An 18750-nucleotide genomic window follows, 5' to 3' on the forward strand; every position below is an offset into this window, starting at 1 on the left:
CTAAGAGTTTTAACCTGGCAAGATTTTATCCCCTCAAGGTTAAAAGATTAAAACCTACCATGACATTGACCATCTTTAGTGGTAAGTTTCCCTAAACAGTTTTTTTAAAATATCTTCAGACAGCACAACTTCTTTTTCCCCAAGACAGGACAGAATATTTTAAAACAGTGAACCTGATTAAACAAACATGTTAAAGGTAATTACAACAATAAACTCACATGGAGAAAGTTCAGAGCAAAATCATGGCAGTTACACTTTGAGCAAGGAGCAGGAGGCACTGACATATTATTCAAGCAGGCGTTCAGAGCAAAATTACAGGGCTGGCCTCGGAATTAGTGAACAGAGCGTTAGCACCAAGCAGCATCTCATTAGATTGAAATTCTGTCAAACGTTTGGATTGCTCACCACACTCTTCAACTGCTCTGTTTTGTTCTGAAGCCTTGTGCACCTCTGCAGCAGCACTGGGACCACTTTCATGTCCACCTACAACATCCCAGTCACTGCTGGTGGGACTGGGATGGGCTTGGCTTGCAGCCGAGGCTTTGTGCCCAACTTCGGACGTTTTAACTTTGGTTTGCTCTTGTTCAGATTCATCTGAGCCATTAGCTAAGGCTTTCTCCTCCAAGGAAGAGCCTGAATAAACAGCAGGAGGAATTATTTATACTTTGTTATGAACTGCCCAGACTGCACTTGCACACTTTTGGTACCACTGATGAGTTAGAGATGATCAGCCCCAGCTCAGACCAACAGCACCACCCTCTCTGGACATTTCAGAGCCTGGTTCTGCCCTTCACTTACCACAAACACAACAAACTCAACAAGCAAAAAACAAGTAAGAGGAGGAAGACACAAAGCTATTTCCTGTGTTAGGGTTACTGTTGTGTAATCATCCAGGCATCAGGAGCACAAGTGCCCAGTATCTACTTACATCTCCAAAATTCATGTTCATCTCAGCAACATCCCTTCAGCCTCCAAGGGAGGAAGCACACAAGTGCTCCACAGCAGCATAATCATTATTTCATATACCACCATCTCAACTGTGACTTTTTCTACCCCACAGATTTAGGATGATGCTACAACACAAGACTTAATTCACCTAAGATCAGGTATGTGAATATCTAGCAGTATTTGGATCCATACATGACTTGCTTTTACAGGCAGCTCTAAGGGAAGCAAGAAGAGAACTTAAATCATTTTTTCCCGTGGATCAGCAGGTTTCTGCTTAATTGCCTAAATTATTTTTTCCAGCCAGACTGAAAAAAAAAAAAAAAAACCAACAAATTAAGTAAAGAGTTTGTGTAGCTCAGAGGGTGACATGTAAAAGAAGATACTTTAGAGTTACCTGTTTTATGGGTATTGGATGGAGATGCAGAGGTAGGAAAATAAGGAACCTGCCCAGCTGTACCATGCAGGGTGGATAGCACTGGAGCCTGGGCTGGAGGGACAGGATGGAGCACAGCCCTCTCTGAAAGCAGCTGCCCAGCCTCAGTGGCAGGATGGAAAGGCTGAGAGGTGGACTGAGGCACCAGTTTGGGGGTTTCAACAGGCCCTTGCATAAAGTCACTAAATTCTTCATCATCGAGAAAAGCAGAATGGGAAACAGATACAGCACAATGGGATGGTGTGGGATGATCTGCAAATGGAATGAACACACAAGGCAAAGTGATGAGGAACAGGGGTCACGGGTGGGAATGTGGAAAAGTGGCAAACACTGGGAATACACAGCAAATGGGTGAGGAGGAGCAGCGTGGAGTCCGTGTGCTGACACGTGAAGGGCGTCACTGGCACAAGGTAAAACTGAGCAGCCCCTTCCAACCACATATCTTCCCTTCCAGGTTTTAGGATGTGAACACTGAAAGCTGGTTCTTAACACTGGCTGTGAGAGTATTCTGTCTGTCTTAAGCAGACAGGGTTAAAACAAATCCAGAGGTAATATTTCAAACTGGACATAATGGGGTCTGTCAGGGGGACATTCTCCCTCAAAGGAATGTTTTATCCACAGAAACTCAGCAATGTATCATGAAGTACAAAAGAAATGTCTGCTCATGTAGACAATTTTCTGCTTGATCCCTTCCAGTGTTACCCATTTTAACAGAACTGGTGAAGGACAGGCAAATCTACAGACAGAGGGAAGTTGTCAGAGACCACCTGTAACTGCTAACTTACCAGGGAGTGAATCCAGAGCACAGACACAAATTTTATACAGGAAAAAGCTGGCCTAGATAAGCTTTGTTTCAGGCTAGACACTAAAAAAACTACACTACAGACCGTAAGAAGTCTTAAGTGGCAATTGTTGCCAGTGTAATTACTGAGAACAGAGGCTTGGTTTGACCATGCCCAACAACACATCAGCCAGCTGTGACACTCCACTCAAGTCTTTATATATGGTTTTGATCATTCTTAGCACTTAAAATACCACTTCTCATCTTCAAAAGCACTCTGCAAAACATTAATTAATGCTTTGACTAGAAAAGAACAAACGCTTTATCAATTTCCTTGATGTTTCACATTTAGCACAGCACAAGAGGCTTTCTGTTAAAGATTTCAAGTCTTCTAATAAAGGTTCATATCTATCAATATTTCACTCTCATACCCTGACCTAGCAAACAGTTGCCACAATGACATTTAATTTTACAAAACTGTTAATCCACTCATTTTGTACTACTAAATAAAAATACTTGCTGGAATTAGTTCCCCTGCTGAGGATTTCCAAGGCTGGAGTTTTATTTTCAGTTGGAAAATGAGGAAAATTACAAACCTGGCTTTTTTGGATGTGTTGCTGGTGTTGGGTGCATTTTAGCATCTCTAGAAAAGCCATCGAGGTTCCCTTTAATGGCTTCCAAAGCATCATCTCTGCTTTTTTCACCTGTCTGAAAGAGCACAGAAAAAGTTTTGAAGAATTGACAGAACAGCTCAGTTTTCCTCCAATACCCACACTTCTTCAGTACCAGAATCAGCAATGCCTGCTGCTGGCAGTGTGCAAAGGACTGACTCTTCCAGAGGCTTTTCAAGCATCTTATGCAATTCCCACTGATTTGCTTGTTGAAAAGAGACCCTCCCATTAAAAGCTATTAAAAAACAACCTGAAGAAAGAAATATTATCAGGCCATACCTTGGGTTTCACACTGCTCAGGAGTCTCAGCTTTTGTTTCTGCTCTTCAAACTGCCGTCGTTTTCTTTCCTCCTCTAAGAACTTCTGCTGGTGCTCAAACCTTTTCCTGAAGGAAAATTATAAAAAAAAAAAAATTTTTTTAGAATATAAATAATTTTAATGAGACTTTTCACGTCAGGTTTGTGCTTGATTTCTCCATTTCTACTGTCTCAGATTCAGATGGTTTGGTGCACACACTCCTGCTTCTACTCAGACCAGGACAAGCACCACAAACTTCACAGACAATGGAATATCCAGCAATATCCTACAGCCCCACACAACGCTGCTGCAGAGAAAGCACATGTCCCCCTGCCAGAAGGACTGCCCAAGAGGCAGGGAGGTGTCACTTACTGCTGCTCCTCTGCAAACTGCTTCTGCATGTCGGGGCCGTACTGGGGGCCGGCGGGGCGCATTCCCAGGAAGGAGGCCTGTCCCATGTAGGGCATTCCAGCTGCTGGCATGGGCCCCAGGGCCATGCCACCCTGCAAACAAGCACAGCACACAGCTCCAGGGCACTGCTTTCTGCTCCGGTGTATTTTTTTTTTTCCCCACAGAAAAAGCCAAACCACTGGCAGTGGCGGCAAAGCGCAGTCTGTGGAATGCGGAGCTGGGGAATGCTGGAGGAGCAGTGCCCTCAGTAGATGGCACTCTTCCTCTCCACAAGCACTCAAACTCGCAGCTTTTGGGAAAACTGGCAAAAATCAGCTCTGCAAATCCAACCTGCCCCAGGAGCAGGAAGGCTACAGCCATCCTACACTGCTCAGTATGGGTTTTCTTGGGATTTCTGGTTCCTATTCTAAGGGATTTCATAATATTTTTATATTGCCTCCTACCAAGCACAGATGCTGGAAAATGTAGTCTAGGCATTTCCCAGACAATATATGATAACAGCCAAGAGGAACCTTGTCTGAATAAACTGTATCAGAAGCATTTGCTGAGAAATATATTCTGGGACATTTGGAGCAGCAAAGCTGCCTAATATAGAAGGAGCCAGAAAATAATTTACTTTTCTTACCATTCATTTTGCATTTGGTCTCAGAACACGTAGGAAGAGAACAAAAGTTGTTTATTATTTTTAGACCAGCTCTCATAAAAACATCTTCCTACTATAAATTTTGCCAGAATAACATAATAAATTGCAGCTGGGGGAGGGAAGGGAGTGTAAGGACATGGCAAAACAATAAATTCCATTTGTGACACAGCAATTTGGTTAGAAAGTCATGCAAAAACATTAAATTTCAGCAAAGTGGAAATTTGTACATAAGCACATACGGTGCTAAAAAGAAAACAATAGATTAAAAGAGAGAAAACATAATATTATCTGCTCATATTGAATTATTATTTCTCAATTAGCAACAGCAGCACTAAAGACAAAGTTACTTTAAGGAAAAAAAAATTATAATGATAGGACAGAGGGAATGGCCTTAACCTGAAGGAAGGTAGACTTAGATTGGATATTAGAGAGAAATTTTCCCTGTGAGGGTGGTGGGGCCCTGGCACAGGGTGCCCAGAGAGCCTGTGGGCTCCCCATCCCTGGCAGTGCCCAAGGCCAGGCTGGATGGGGCTTGGAGCAGCCTGGGATGCTGGAAGGTGTCCCTGCCCATAGCAGGGGGGGAAATGGATGGGCTTTAGTGTCCCTCCCAACCCAAACCAGCCTGGGGCCCTGCAGTTCCAGCCCACATTTCCCTGCCACACACCTGCATGGCCATGGGTCCAGGAGGCATCTGAGAGCCATAATTCATTCCCATCATCCCTGGCATGTTGGTCTGCATGACAGGAACCATTGGAAACCCCTGCTGTTGCATAGGAATCATCCCTGCAATGAAACAGTAAACAAGCCAAGTGCCCAGTTAATGTTAAAGGCTTTTTATTCCCCCTTCACTAACCCTGCCTCCCCCATTTCATTGTTCTTTTTTGTTTACTAAATTAGCAAAGGAAAGTAAAAAACTCCGAGTTGTGCTGGATGGTTTAAAAATAAAAATAATAACAATTGCTACACTGCAGGCAGCCACAGAATCTCCTTAGTTTAAACACTGGTCAGTCTACAGGGAACAATATTTCAGGGCTTTTCAGTAACTAAGCTGATGAATTATCCCACCATCCTAAAGATTCTCCGTGGGTTTCTTCCCATATGATTTTTGGAAGGGTCATTTCCAATTAAAAAGATTTAATTAACCAGGATGACTGGTGCTGGCAATTCCCATTTCTCTTGAAACCAGCAGCTTCTGAAAATAAATCTTGGGAAATAAAGTCAACCTTTCACAAAGCAACTTCACACTCTGACCTGGCTGGATAATTTGCTGTAGGTTAATTAGCATACTTTAGGTTAATTTAGTCCACTACACGTGTTAGAATGGTAACAATACTTGTCAGTAAAAGCCAAACATGCACAAAATTGGACAAACCAAGCTGGAATGTGTTAATTCAATGAATAAAGCAAGTGTGGTATGTTTCAGTATCTTCCTGCCTCACATTTTGCTGTCTTGGGAGACAAACACTAACATGCACTTGCTACCAGCACACCATGAGATAATTATGCAAAAACACTCCAGGAGGCCATGACACAGGCAGGAATAATCCATGAATCAGTCCCTGGGATTTTGATAGAAAAAACCTCTCCATTCTCCCCATAAATTCTCTGCATATTTTCCCCTAATTAAACAAACAGCACTGCATCAGGAATGAGAACAAAGGCAATTTAAGGCTGGGGCTCTCCCATTGTATTAATACTTTCCACACAGGTTGTGACTCTTGTCCCGGGGTCTTGATGTGCTTTGTAAATATTTACCAGCTCTTGCAACACCCACACAGCATGGGTGTACACAGCTGGGAGATGAAGCAGAGAGAGGTGAAATACCACACTCAAAATAACAGCAGAATCCAAAAGGCCAGTTCAGGTTAAAAAGGGAGATGTAGTTTTCCTGGACCTTTAATCCACATTCTGGTGACGCTGCCTCAACAACACACAGGAGGTTTTCCCAGCAGAGGAGTGAGAGAGCTGAATTCAAGGGCGAAAATCAGCCATGGAGTTCAATTAATAATCACACCTCTGAACATCACTGCAGACCTGGTTTAGGTCTAGTTTGTCTAAACAAAATCAAGAACTTTGTGCTCAGCGTGTGAAGCTGATACGTACCTTGAGGGGGGCCCAAACCGCCTGCGACGGGAAACATGAAGCTGCAGGAGGAGAACAAGAGCACGTGAAATTCTGTCACTTCAGTGAAAATGGAAAACCCACCTCGACTTCCACGTCAGCACCATCACCAGGAGCCTCCCACCCTCTGGGCAGCACTTGCAGCTGCTCCTGCAGGTCCCACAGAAAACAATACCATCCAAGGGAATGGTTATCCCTCAGCGGGATCCCAAAGCACCCCGGCAGTGCAGAGCCAGGAAACACAGAGCTGATCCTCCCAGCAGCCCTGACACGGCTTTGACTCATCCACATCACCCACAAGAGACTTCCAGCACCCACACAGCTTGGGAACAGGTCAGTGTGCTGTGTGGGCTAAGCATGCAATGAATAAACAGCTCCTCTTGGAAGTATCTGACTCAGCAGGACCACCAGAGAACAATTCTCAGCTGCTTAGGAACAGCCTTTCTGAAGAAAAACAAACTATCCACAAAACCCCATCACTTTCCGCCTCCTTTAGAAACATCACAAAATAATGGAGTTTCTATTTTCTCAGTTATCTACTTACAACAAAAATAGAACCTTGGAGAAAACACTCATTCACATATCAAGGGTCAAGTGCACCTAGAGGAAGAACCATTAAAATTTCAACTAAAATCCTAATGGAAATTGCTAGCCCTCGCTCTCAAACAGCTGCCAAACAGCAAAAAAGGACCTAGTTTAAAATCCTCATTTGCAAGCAACTTGCAGAAACCCACGTCATCAGCAATTTCCCAAACAAGAACCTCACTCAGTGTCCCAGGCAGTTATTACATCAAAGTGCTGTGGAAGGGAAACACACTTATAGATATTCAATGTTCAATTTCAAGCGTGGATGTAAAAGAAACTGACGAAGAGTACAAGAGAAAATGCCATCAGAAATGGCTGCAGGAAGTGCTGAAAGCCAACCTGCTTTATAAATATAAAAGAGCTCTGTAATATGAGCACTAGGATAAAATAGGGAATTTAAATTATGCATTTATCCAGGAGCAAATTGCACCTCTCCACTGTACAGGCAGCAGGTCAACGGTCACCAAGACAACCCATTTGCTCTTCATCCTCTACTCAGGATCTTCATCATCCTGAAGCTTTTTCCTTCAGCCCTGAGCACTGTGTGCTGATTTCTCCTTCCACAACAATCAAACACCTGTGCTTCCCAATGCTCCAGTCTTGCCATCCTCCACCCCATCATTCTGGGGTTCTCCCTCCTAAGAAGTCTGCAGACTCACAGAGCTCAGCCCCAAACATGTGCAGGGCTTGGTTCTCACCACAGCCGGTCTGTTTAACTCAACTCAGTCATTTTAATCCACTCCTTGGCACACAGTATCAACAAATAGAATGATGAAATATTAAATGTAATTCCTGAAGATCTCCTAATCAAGCAGAAGTGTTCTAAGTGTCATGATTCCCTTCTTGTTGGGGAACCTGATCAACAAGAATTCCCCAAACCAGCAAATGCAACGTAAACCAAACAAGCATCGGGAGGTACCACTGCTTGTTGGGAGCAAGTAAAGGCCAAACTATTAAATATTTATCCCTTTCCACAGAGCTCCTGGTTTATTTATAAGTCCCTGCTGAAAAAAATAAAAAGAAACAATCAAGCAAAACCCCCTCAGCTGATTAGAGGGCACGGGAAGAGGAGCTGGTCCAAAGCAAGCTCTGGCAGCACAGCCCCGTACGTGTACTCAGATCCACCACAATTCACTCCAGGATTCAGCGTGCAACTGCCAGCACCAGCCACGCTGGCACGGCCACAAACCCCTCCACCAATGGGGACTGGTGAGCGAAGAGCTTTTTCGGAGCTGCAGAATTGCCCAGAGCAATCAGGGAAAGCAGCTGGCTCTGGTGGCTGAGGGAGCCAGCACAGGGACGGCGCTGTGCGAGAGCGCCCTGGGCACGCTGCACAAACACAATGAAGGCAAGGGAACAAAGTGATCACCCTGCAACAGACCTCTGAAAGCAGCACCAGAAATCTGTACAGTCCTACTAAGTCAGTGTTTTAAATATGGAGCTTAAAAGGAACACCAAGCCCCAAACCAACCAAGCAACAGCTTCAGACAAAACGCAGGAGTGGGGAGCAAAAACTCCTCTTCTGAATGGAGACTTCAGTGTAACAGCTCCAAACCACACAGAACGCTTTCCCATCCACAAGTGCATTTTTAAACCCCTTAACTCCCAAGCAGTACAACTCCATCGATGCAACAGATTGTCAGAGTATTTTTGAATGGCAGAAATGCACAAAAATTGAAGTGAAATCAGGCAAAGAACCCACACAGACAGAACAGAACTTTTCCTCTACCTCAAGACTTTGTCCTCAAAGAAACCAAAATACTATCAATGGGCAATGGCGATTTGTAAATCCTTTTATTTCTCAGAACCTTTATTTCTGAAACTGACAACAATTTCTGAAACTGACAACAATGACAACACTCCCAGTAACACTGACAAAACCATGGGATTTCCAAGACAACTCATTGAGCTTAATTGTCAAATGCAAAATTTCTTCAGCTTCCCTGGAAGTAGGACAAGAGATAAATAGCAGACAAGAACCTACATTGGAAAAAACACATTACTAGAGTCTTCAAAGGTGGTGAAATCCAGTTTTCCAACCTTTCCAGAAACACAGCAACATCTCTTTTGACATCTTTTTTTTTTTCCCTCCTGACAGGATTCCTCAGTCCTCCCTGTGGCCAAGGTGCCCTTTGTGAGGAGGGGAAGAGGGAAGTCCCCGGGGAGGCTGGGTCCCAGCAGGACACAGACAGACAGAGCAGCAGTGACAGAACATTTACTGCGGCAGCACCAAGCGGGGCTGGCAGAACCCCCAAATCCTTCCCACCCCAATATCTGAGGTGGCAGCTGCAGAGCCTGACGGCAAGGGAGGCACAACTGCCCAAGCCTGGGCACACGGGGGAGATCAGCTGGGCCCCCAAACCGTGAATAAATCGCAGCAAAATGCAGAGATACCGCGGCTGCATTCCCAACAATACACCTGGGACCTCCCCATCCAGGACCCCACATCCCGCCTGGGCCTCTGATGTTCCATCCGGGATCACAGGTACTACACCCGAGACCCACACACCCCAGCCAGGACCCCACAAAGCTCACTTGGCAACCCACGAACCCCACCTGGGACCCACACCAACATCCCACGAACCTCACCTGGGTGAAGGGTGAACCATCCCCTTCACCACACCTGCGAGCCCCACACCCCAGCCAGGATGTGCCACACCTGAGAGCCCACAGACCCTACCTGGGACCCCCAGAGGCCAGCCAGAAACCCCGCACAGCCCACCTGGGCCCTGACACCGCACCTGCCCTCCGAGCCGCCACCCCAGCCCGACCATCGCCCCCATCTCCGTCCGCCCCTCCCCGCGTCCCCTCCACTCCCCATCACCGCCATTCCCTCTCTGTCCGCTCCCTCTCCGCAGCCCCTCGCCCGCTGCTCCCGGTCACACCGACCTGGCGGCCCCGGCCGCTCCGCCGCCCGCCCCGCCGGCGCCCCCCGCGCCGGGCCCGGGCCGCAGCGCCATCTTCGCGCTCGGCCCCGCCGTCTGTCAGCGGAGCGGCGGCGGCGGCTTCCGGGGCCGGCCCGGGCAGGCACCGCCCCCGGGCCCGCCGCTCCCCGGCTGTACGGCTCCTCGGTTCCTCCGGTGCACGGCCCCAGAGAGCCGCGGCTCCTCGGTTCCTCCGGTGCACAGAGCCACAGAGCCGCGGCTCCTCGGTTCCTCCGGTGCACAGAGCCGCAGCTCTACAGAGCCACGGCCCCTCTGTTCTTCCGTTCCACAAAGCCACAGCCCCTCGGTTCCTCCGTTACACAGAACCACGGTCTCTCGGTTCTTCCGTTCCACAGAGCCACATCCTCTCGGTTCTTTCGTTCCACAGCTCCTCCGTGTCTCAGCCCCAGAGAAGCGTAGCCCTACATCCCCTCGATTCCACATCCCCACATCCCCTCAGTTCCACAGCCCTACATCCCCTCGGTTCCACAGCCCCACGATCCCGCAGCTCCCCGCTTCCACACCCACAGAGGCCCTCGGTTCCCCACAGCCCCTCGATTCCCCTGCTCCACCGACCCAAAGCCCCGTGGGTTCTCGATTTCACAGCCCCACAATTCTTTGGTTCCTCACTCCCACATCCCCTCGGTTCCTCAGCCCCACATGCCCCCGGGAACGGCCTGGATGGGATGAGTGGCCCCGGCTGCCCCCGGGGAACGCCGGTTTCCAGCATCCAAACCACCGCTTTTCCGTAAAAGGGAAAATAAAGTGCTGCCTTTCTGCCCGACCTCTCGCAGGGGTCATTTGGGGACGTGCGACAAGAGCCTGAAAATGACAGGACAAGGGGCAATGGATTCACAGCGACAGAGGGAGGGTTAGATGGATATTGGGAATAAATTCCTCCCTGTGAGGGTGCTGAGGCCCTGCCACAGGGGGCTGTGCCTGCCCCATCCAAACCAGATTAAACCAAGACAATCCTGTCCAGAAATTCTTCCTGAAAGTATCGCAGTTGCAAAGAAGCCATTCCTGCCTGACTGGAATTCTGATGACAAAAGCAGGGTGGGCTGAGAACACGCTGGGCAGATGAAGACAGGGAAAATGCACAGAGCTGGGCCTTTTTTGCCTGCAGACTTGTTCCACTGAGGCTGCACAAACACACAGGTCTCTGAATTAGCATTTTATGACCTTGTTTATTCTAGTTTCAGGCTCAGTTATAAAACCGTACAAAATTAATGGCATGTATTAGTTTATTTCAAAATAATTTTATAGAAGAAAAACAGTAGGAAGAGCAAGGCTTTACTTTCACATACAAGTGGGTTTGTTTGGGCTTTTTTGAAGTGTCCAGGGAAGTCTCTGACAGTTGCATTTATCAAACCTAATGGTAAACATTGTGGGGTTTTTGTCTCTGAATCTCCTGGAAGTGTCTAAAAAATGTATTAGGGGTGATCTGAACACAAACAATATTTTCAATGAGCAGTACAAATCTGTGTGAAATTAACACAAGCTGATGCTGGTTTTGAACTACTCTCAGAAATACACAGCATTCACTGCACAAGCACATGCTCCAGCTTCTATAAGAAGCATCCAGGAATTCTCTTCTGGCATTGCAGCAGAGACTTTCTAGCATGTAAACCTCCACCCTCACCCCAAAGGAAGCATGAGAAATGTTCTTCTCCCTCCACCATCACTGCCATCTTCATTCTTCTGTTCCAGCACAGACACAGGTGTCAGCCCCAGCTCGCCAGCCTGAATTCAGCTTTCTGCAACAGTCTGTAATTTACTGCCATTTTTGTCTTCTTTACCTTTCTTCTTTCCCTTAGTATTTTCCTTTGTGGTTTTCCTACAAGAAACACATCTGAGATCAGACACCTGAGCATAACCAGTGGTTTAAATTCAGGCTGCTGTCACCTGACACATGGCACCACACAAGGCAAAATGTTGTCATTAATCCAAGCTCCAGCAGACAGATTCTGACACTAAAACTTCATCACTAAAATCATTATGACTGGGTGGTTCATCCAAATAAGATTTCTATTTCTCTGCTTAAATTTTCTGGGCTGTTTCTTGACAAAAAGCAACTCCTACCTCCTCTTCAGCAAAAGCTACTTACATTTTTCTTTTGTCTTTTTTCAAGAAGCACTTTGGGGTGGTACAAATGGATTCTCTTGTCAAAGGTTTCTTAATGAATTTCTTCTTTTGTTTGCTGAGAACAACATATAGTGAAGAAAGATTAAATTACTAGGGTTTCTAGTTCTAGAAACTTCCATAAGTCATTAAAAAGCACTGATTAAAAGACTGATTAAGTGCTGAAATGAACATACCTCTGCAGTTTGGGCAAATGTTTTATGTATTCTGGCACAGGACAGCCAGCTCGCTGGATAACGTTGGCAATGCTGGAAAGGACAGGAGGGAAGAGATCAACTCCAGTGCTTGGACAAGTGATAAATATCTTTTGTGGAAAACAGCAAACCAAACAAACTGGCTGGTTTGTTGTTGATCTTTTATTTTGTGGTGATTTTTTTACAAAGCAAGAAATAAAGACATTATTAATCCAGACATATTACCTGCGTAATAAAGGCTTATCATCTTCTGTGAAGAAAGTGACTGCCTTTCCTCTGTGTCCTGCTCTTCCAGTACGACCTGCCAAGCACACATTTTGCAGAGTAGAGATTTTACTTCAGACATCTCCTTTTATTCCTCCTCACAGCCCCAGCCTCCTCCCCAGCACAGCTATGTCTGAAAAATCTCAATAAGGTTCACAGGGTGCTGACAAAAACAAGAGCATCTACATTAAAGACGTCAGAAATGGGGAAAAGGAGGTGCTTTGTGAGCCATGCCTCACCTATCCTGTGGATGTATTCCACTGCACTGGTTGGTAAATCATAATTGATGACCATGTTCACACCTTTGAAGTCCATCCCTCGAGCCAGTAACGCAGAGCAGATGAGCACCCAGATCTTCCCAGCTCTGAAACTCTGCACTACTTTGTCTCTCTAGGAAAAGAACAGAAAAGATAATTGGAAACGGTTCCAATAGCAAATTGAGAAAGGAGGTGAACTTGTTTCCTTAAAGCTGTCACGATGTTAAGGAATAAAACTAAACCTCTGAACAAAATCCTGCAGGAATTTGCTAAATTTTTCTAATGCATTTCTTGAAAAGAAATAAAATCCTCCTACCTGTTGCTGAGTCTTGTCTGCATGGATGACATCCACATTGATGCCTTCATAAATCAGCTCATGGAAAAGCTCTTTAGCCCTCTCAATAGACTGTACAAAAACAAGGACTGGAGGAGCAAAACCCTGCAAAAGAGTAAGTTTATCTCAGGTTCCAAAATCCTCTTCTTTGCAGAAACTGAGACACAGCACATTTGGGCAATGGTTTAACATGTGTCACAGAGAAGTGTTTGACCTGGGAAATTGGGAGTCTCTGACAGACCACAGCTCAGTTGAGGAAGAGGAAGATGCTCAGTCTCTCCAAAATACCTTTTTAACAAGCTCTCTCATTGCTGTTAGCTTTCCTGTCTCGGATCCAACAAACAGCAGCTCTTGTTCTACTGTCTCTGCTGCAGAGTTTCTGAAACCAGAAATCCAACAGAAACACTTCAGTATTTTTTATATACATTAACAAAAACTTATATATTAGTAAATATATGTAGCATATATAACCCCCATAAAAATATAAGCTGGTGGATGAGAAATGCTGCACAACAAAAGCAGTGCATGCTCCTAACATTGATGTTTATTTGATGATAAAGTAATTGGCAAAGGAAAAGAACGCTTTATTCAACACAAGAGAAATATCTCAGTGCCTACACAATTTTCACTGAGACAAACAACCTGCAGTGCTGACTAAGAGCAGCCACAAAATCAAGCAGGCTGATGATGCAGAGGAAACAATTTCCCATGAAACTTTTTTAGAAAAAGAAGCAGACAATACTTACCTTGCCCCAACAGACACCAGCACCAGGTTGTCCAGGTTGAGCTTACACCACTCCTCCACATCATGGGCAAAGGTGGCGCTGAACAGGGCCCTCCTGGCCAGGTGGGAGGTGCATGCCAGGAAGATTGTGCCCAGCTGCTCCCTGAATCCCGACTTGCCATCCTCAAACAGCTTGTCTGACTCATCCACCACCAGCCACTCCACACTGGGAACAAGAGGTTTGGTTTTCAGGAGAGCCACTCCTGAGAGGCAAAGCACACTGAAAACACTCTCCTACCTGCTCAAGTCTATGGCTGGAGGATCTTCTTTCAGCAGATAAATGAGTCTGTTGGGAGTAGTAACCAGTATATCTATTAAAAGAAAAGAAGCCAAATGTCAAAAAAGACACAAAATAAACCAAACAATCAGAGCATCAGATCCAACCCAATGTGCCAGAGGTACAGTTTAGCAGAGTCCATGTCCTCTCACTTCCCTTTTCCTCCCTGCCACTTTTTAACCACCTCTTTAAAACCACACAGCCCAAAGAGAAAGGCCAGCGACAATTTTTAATTTTTAGAAGCACTTCAGTCATTAGAAGAGTTACCAAATTTTTTGGAAGACTTGGGCCCAAACTTCTTGGCTGCCTCGGCTGCCTTGTGGATCATGTGGATTCTGAAGCCTGTGCCTTCTGCCAGCTTCACCAGCTCCCGGTGGGTCTGCAAAGGCAGCAGAGATTGGGTTTCCAAACTGAGCTGATGAGCTTTTCTAACCAAAAATCTGCTGCCCATCGTGGAGTGATGGAATGCTTTGGGTTGGAAGGGACATTAAAGCCCATCCAGTTCCCCCTGCCATGGCAGGGACACCTCCCACTGTCCCAGGTGCTCCCAGCCCTGCCCAGCCTGGCCTGGGCACTGCCAGGGATCCAGGGGCAGCCACAGCTGCTCTGGGCACCCTAATCCTGAACCTAGAGCTTCAAACCTCACCCTGATCTCAGAGTTAAGAGAAATCTCTGATTTCCTTAGCACAATAAAATGCAGCTCTCTAACAGGCATTATTCACATCACTACCACTTGTGGCTCCCTCTTTCACATGAATAAAAACTGCACAAAGGTGGCATTTTTATATCATTTATCAACACAGCTTTGTTATAAAGTTATCCCTTGAAATTCCAAGTTTGGGACAAACAGATAAATCTCTCAGAGCAATCTCAAGTAGGAAAGGAGGTTTTAAGAGCACCTGAGCATGGGGCAGTTTAAAATATGATCAAAGAATCTTGAGCCCCTAATCTAATCACTGAGATTAGACCCAGATATGTACCTACTCCACAGAAGTCAAAAGACTTGAAAGAAACATTTAAATTGGCTTTCCCTGATATGTGAGGGCAATAAAGGAAAAAAACATTTACTGAGCTGCTGTTTTGCTGATGCAGAGTGACAACACTGCAGCCCATCAGGGTGAGACCCCTCAGCACACACCTGGCTGGCAAGTTCTCGGGTGGGAGATATGATCAGAGCCCTGAATCCTTTGTTCCTGGGCTGCTTCAGGTGTGTTAAGAGAGGGATACAAAATGCCAGTGTTTTCCCAGACCCTGTAGGAGCTGAAGCCAGAAGCTCCCGACCCTGTAAGAAAAAAACCAAACTTATATTTCAGCAAGGGAAAAAAAAGAAAAAAGAGTAAAAATTCCATTCCCATAAACATCAATGCTGCAAACTGACCCAAGATACCTCAGGCAAACTGAAAAAGCCAAGTTCTCAGTTGGATGAAGCTGATCCAGCTGTGACAGTGGCACAAGGCAGCCCCAGCCCAGGTTCTGTGGGACCCCTGACACCCAGAGGACTCACGTGCAGCATGACAGGGATTGCCTGCATCTGGATGGCTGTGGGGACGTGGAAGCCTGCAGCACGGATGTTCTCCAGGATCTTAGGGTGCACTTTGTACTCCTCCTGAAGCTGCTCAAAGGTGGCAATGGGGTCAGGGAGATCTGTCCCCTGGATGCTGATCCTGTGCTGGTGCCTGAAGCGATTGATCTGTGAGGCAAAACACAAACTCCTTTTTAATTTGCACCCCAAAACTCACCACATAAGGATTCCTCCCATGGCTCTTTCCCCCACCCTCCTCCAGTGAAGAATCACCATAAATAAACCCCAATTGGGATCAAACACCCACAGAACAACAGGCAGCTCTTGTTGCACCAGAATCCCCTGGTCCCACCTTTTCTCTCCTCAAGCGTTCAAGCTTCTCTGCAGTAGGCTTTTTGTCTTTTGCATCTTCAATTTTTGCTTCCAGAGAGGACATCCACTTTATTCCATTGTTTTCTGACAGTTCTGGCATTGGTACTGCTCCTGGAAGTTGCAAACAAATTGAAATTTCCTTTAGTAAAATACAGACAGGCATTACTTGGAGACAAAAACAAAAAAATCTCAGAGCCTTTTTTCTGTCATTCTCAGGAACACTGATGCAGACTCCAGAGGGATGGCAACCACACCCCAGCTCTCAGCACTGAATCTTGGCCAGTAATGATATCAGCTCTGAGCCAGGCCAGCCAAGGAACTCAGAACTGCATGGGCTTCAAGGTCCCTTCCACCCTAACCCATCCTGGGATTCTGATGGTTCTGCCAGGGATACACGTGTGTGTGTGTGCACAGATACCTCGTGCCTTTTTCTTTTTCCTTTTCCCTTCGCCGTTTTCTGCCGTTCTTTTCCTCTTTCCATCGTTCTTCCCTGCTCCATCTTTCTGCTGCTTCACCTCCTCTGCAGCCCCTGCGAGCCCCCTGCCCTCCTCGGCAGCTCCCTGAGGGGCTCCCTCCTTGCTCCCGAAGAAGTCGAGGCTCTCCAGCGAGACGCTGCCGCGGTTCCCTTTAACCACCTGCGGGAGAACCGGAGAAGGGTGAGACGCCATGGCCGGGCCCCGCTCCTCAGCGCCGCGCCCGGTGGGACCGGGGCTCCGGAGCCCGCCCCGCGCACGGGCCGGCGCCCGAGCGCTCCCCTCGGTGTGCCCGCACCCCGAAGCGCCGCGCGTCGAGCCCGAAGCGCCGCACGTCGAAGCGAACGCCGGCTCCGAGGCGGCGGAACAGCTCGCGGGTCTCCATGCCGCCCCGCTCCCGGCAGCCCCCGCGCCGCCGGAACCGGGAGCGCTTCCGGCCGCTGCCACGGCAACCGCCCCGGGCGGCATGGCGGCCCGGCACCATGGCAACGGCAACCGCGCGGGCGGGCTTCGCTAGGCCGCGGCGACATGGCAGAACTATCGCGACAGCACGGGGGGACAAGGGAGAATTCCTTCCCCCGGTGCCTCCGCGTGGTCCCCCCTGGAGCCCGGCAGGGAGCAGAGGAGGGTGCGGGTGCTGCCCCGTGCACACCCACTTTGCTAATCCTTGATTTATACAATCCCGCCTCGCAAGGTGCCCGAGGAAAGAAATGCTTGAGGCTGTGGCAGGAGCAACCTGGCAACTGGCTGAGCTCCTCAGGGCATTCAAGAAAGTTTGCCCAGATTAAGATCAGAATTTATTTAATTAATGGATTCATTCATTATGATAAGCTGTGAGGTCCAATAATGCAGGTAAATCTAGTGCTCTCTATCAGATCAAAGAATACAGATTTTTCCTGGTTGTTCATGAAGGAAAACAAACAGAAATTTAATTAGCAACAGCAGAAATTATTTAATGTAATAAAAGTCTTGAGGGCTAAAGGTTTATGTTGCTGAAATCCAAGAGCTCTAAGACATATAGGCTGTTCCTTCTGGAACATTCACTGCTTTAATAACAAAGCTTGAGATGAAAAATTGGGTAAACCTGATCCTCCCCTCTGCCCTTCTCTGCCTGATTTATATCCCCTTTTCTTTGCCAGACCTTTAACTTCCCAGCACACGGGTGGAAGCAGAGCCAGGGGCCTGGGTGCAGAGCCCCACAGCGGTGACATTTCCCTTTCTTGTGTCCCCAGCTGTGCATTTCCAGTGAATAAAGAGCCAGCTCTGCATCCTGGGTGCAGTTCCCAGGCCGGGGCTCCTGCTCTCTGCTGGTTGCTGCGAGAGGATGGGCAAGAATGTGGAGGCATTTGTGTAACAAAGAACCATAAATCATCTCCAGTATCCATCACCCACCAAGGGATGCTGCTGGCAGATCCAGGAGTGAGGAAATGGAATATTCTCCCTGTGGGTCAGCTGGGAAATCCTTCTGTGTGAGGGTGAGGAGCTTCCCAGGGCAGAGAGCCCTGGGCTGTGCCCCAGGCATGGAGCTCAAATAAAATGCCATCAGATGGCAAAGCAGATCAGGTGAGAGCATTTATTCCACCGTGTGCACAGCCAGGTCCGAGTCCCTGCAGCCGTGGGCTCCTGCAGAAATCCAGCATCTGTTGGCCTTGTAAAAAGAGGTAAAAATATTTCAACAGTGCCAGAGAAGAACAACATGAAATGATGAGGACCCAGCTGCTGGAGTACCTTTTCCCTGTCATACACAGGTGACCCTGGACAGACCATGTAGACATGAGTCCTTGTGCTTTGTGGTGGAGACACAGAGACAGGTGTGTGTCCATGTGTCCCATAGGTGTGAGGCAGGGACACAAGACAGTGTGCCCCCATGCCCTGCCCTGCTCCATCACCCTCCCTGCATGCCCACGAGAGTCAGTTTGTGTGGCAGGGATGCAGGACAGTGTGCCCTGTGCTCCATCACCCTCCCTGCATGCCCACGAGAGTCAATTAGCCCGGCTGAGCACACTGCTGACCTCTGGCCCCTGCTGTGTGCCTCGATCCATTAGCAGGCCCCCAGCCCTCAGCTCTCAGTATGAATTGATGTAGCATCCATTCTCTTGCAGCACAGAAACATGCGTCCCCATTCAGCTGTCCATTTCCACTTTCTGTTCCTTTGTGCTGCCCTCCTGTTCCCTGTGTTGCTAACCTGGTCACCACTTCTTGACCCCACGTCCCCGTCCCTCCCAAGGGTGTTGTAATCCCAACCACTACCAAAAAACTTTTACTTTTCCCCCCTTTACTCACATCTTGTTTAGCGAAAAATGGTTTCCAGCAGTGT

At 47.4% G+C, this 18750-nt stretch overlaps 2 protein-coding genes across 5 annotated transcripts in view; both read right to left on the reverse strand.

Moving 5' to 3' along the window:
• The window catches only part of SYNRG (synergin gamma), a 35982-nt gene extending 26132 nt beyond the window's left edge, over positions 1–9850 (reverse strand). For 2 of the 4 annotated variants that reach the window (XM_058037366.1, XM_058037365.1), the window contains exons 1-6: positions 9780–9850; positions 6288–6328; positions 4849–4967; positions 3503–3633; positions 3113–3218; positions 2759–2870 (exon numbers count right to left, since the gene is read on the reverse strand). In XM_058037366.1, the coding sequence (XP_057893349.1) occupies positions 2759–2870; positions 3113–3218; positions 3503–3633; positions 4849–4967; positions 6288–6328; positions 9780–9850 (580 nt within the window). Of the gene's footprint in view, positions 1–405; positions 634–1342; positions 1634–2758; positions 2871–3112; positions 3219–3502; positions 3634–4848; positions 4968–6287; positions 6329–9779 lie in introns of all 4 variants that reach the window. The other 2 variants (XM_058037367.1, XM_058037368.1) reach the window with 2 other exon arrangements.
• Positions 9851–10992: 1142 nt separating this feature from the next.
• On the reverse strand, positions 10993–16833 carry DDX52 (DExD-box helicase 52). The gene is made up of 15 exons (XM_058037547.1): positions 16732–16833; positions 16379–16595; positions 15941–16071; positions 15571–15756; positions 15205–15348; positions 14334–14445; positions 14028–14100; positions 13752–13955; positions 13294–13384; positions 12988–13110; positions 12654–12804; positions 12376–12451; positions 12133–12204; positions 11922–12014; positions 10993–11651 (listed from the first exon to the last, which is right to left on the reverse strand). Exons 1-15 carry the CDS (start codon positions 16816–16818, stop codon positions 11564–11566), a joined length of 1848 nt encoding a protein of 615 aa, XP_057893530.1. The 5' UTR covers positions 16819–16833; the 3' UTR covers positions 10993–11563.
• Positions 16834–18750: the final 1917 nt, after the last annotated feature.

Source organism: Melospiza georgiana, chromosome 19 (genome assembly GCF_028018845.1).
Source record: "Melospiza georgiana isolate bMelGeo1 chromosome 19, bMelGeo1.pri, whole genome shotgun sequence".
Lineage (NCBI taxonomy): Eukaryota > Metazoa > Chordata > Aves > Passeriformes > Passerellidae > Melospiza > Melospiza georgiana.

Bases quoted from the DNA above. Each gene is read 5' to 3' on its own strand.
- DDX52 (XM_058037547.1), bottom strand. From the start codon at position 16,818: ATGGAGACCCGCGAGCTGTTCCGCCGCCTCGGAGCCGGCGTTCGCTTC. The intron at 15,349-15,570 runs GTGAGTCCTCTG...TTTTTCTTACAG, and splicing joins CAATCCCTGTCATGCTGCAC to GGTCGGGAGCTTCTGGCTTC. The intron at 12,015-12,132 runs GTATGTTCATTT...TGTTGTTCTCAG, and splicing joins CATTTGCCCAAACTGCAGAG to CAAACAAAAGAAGAAATTCA.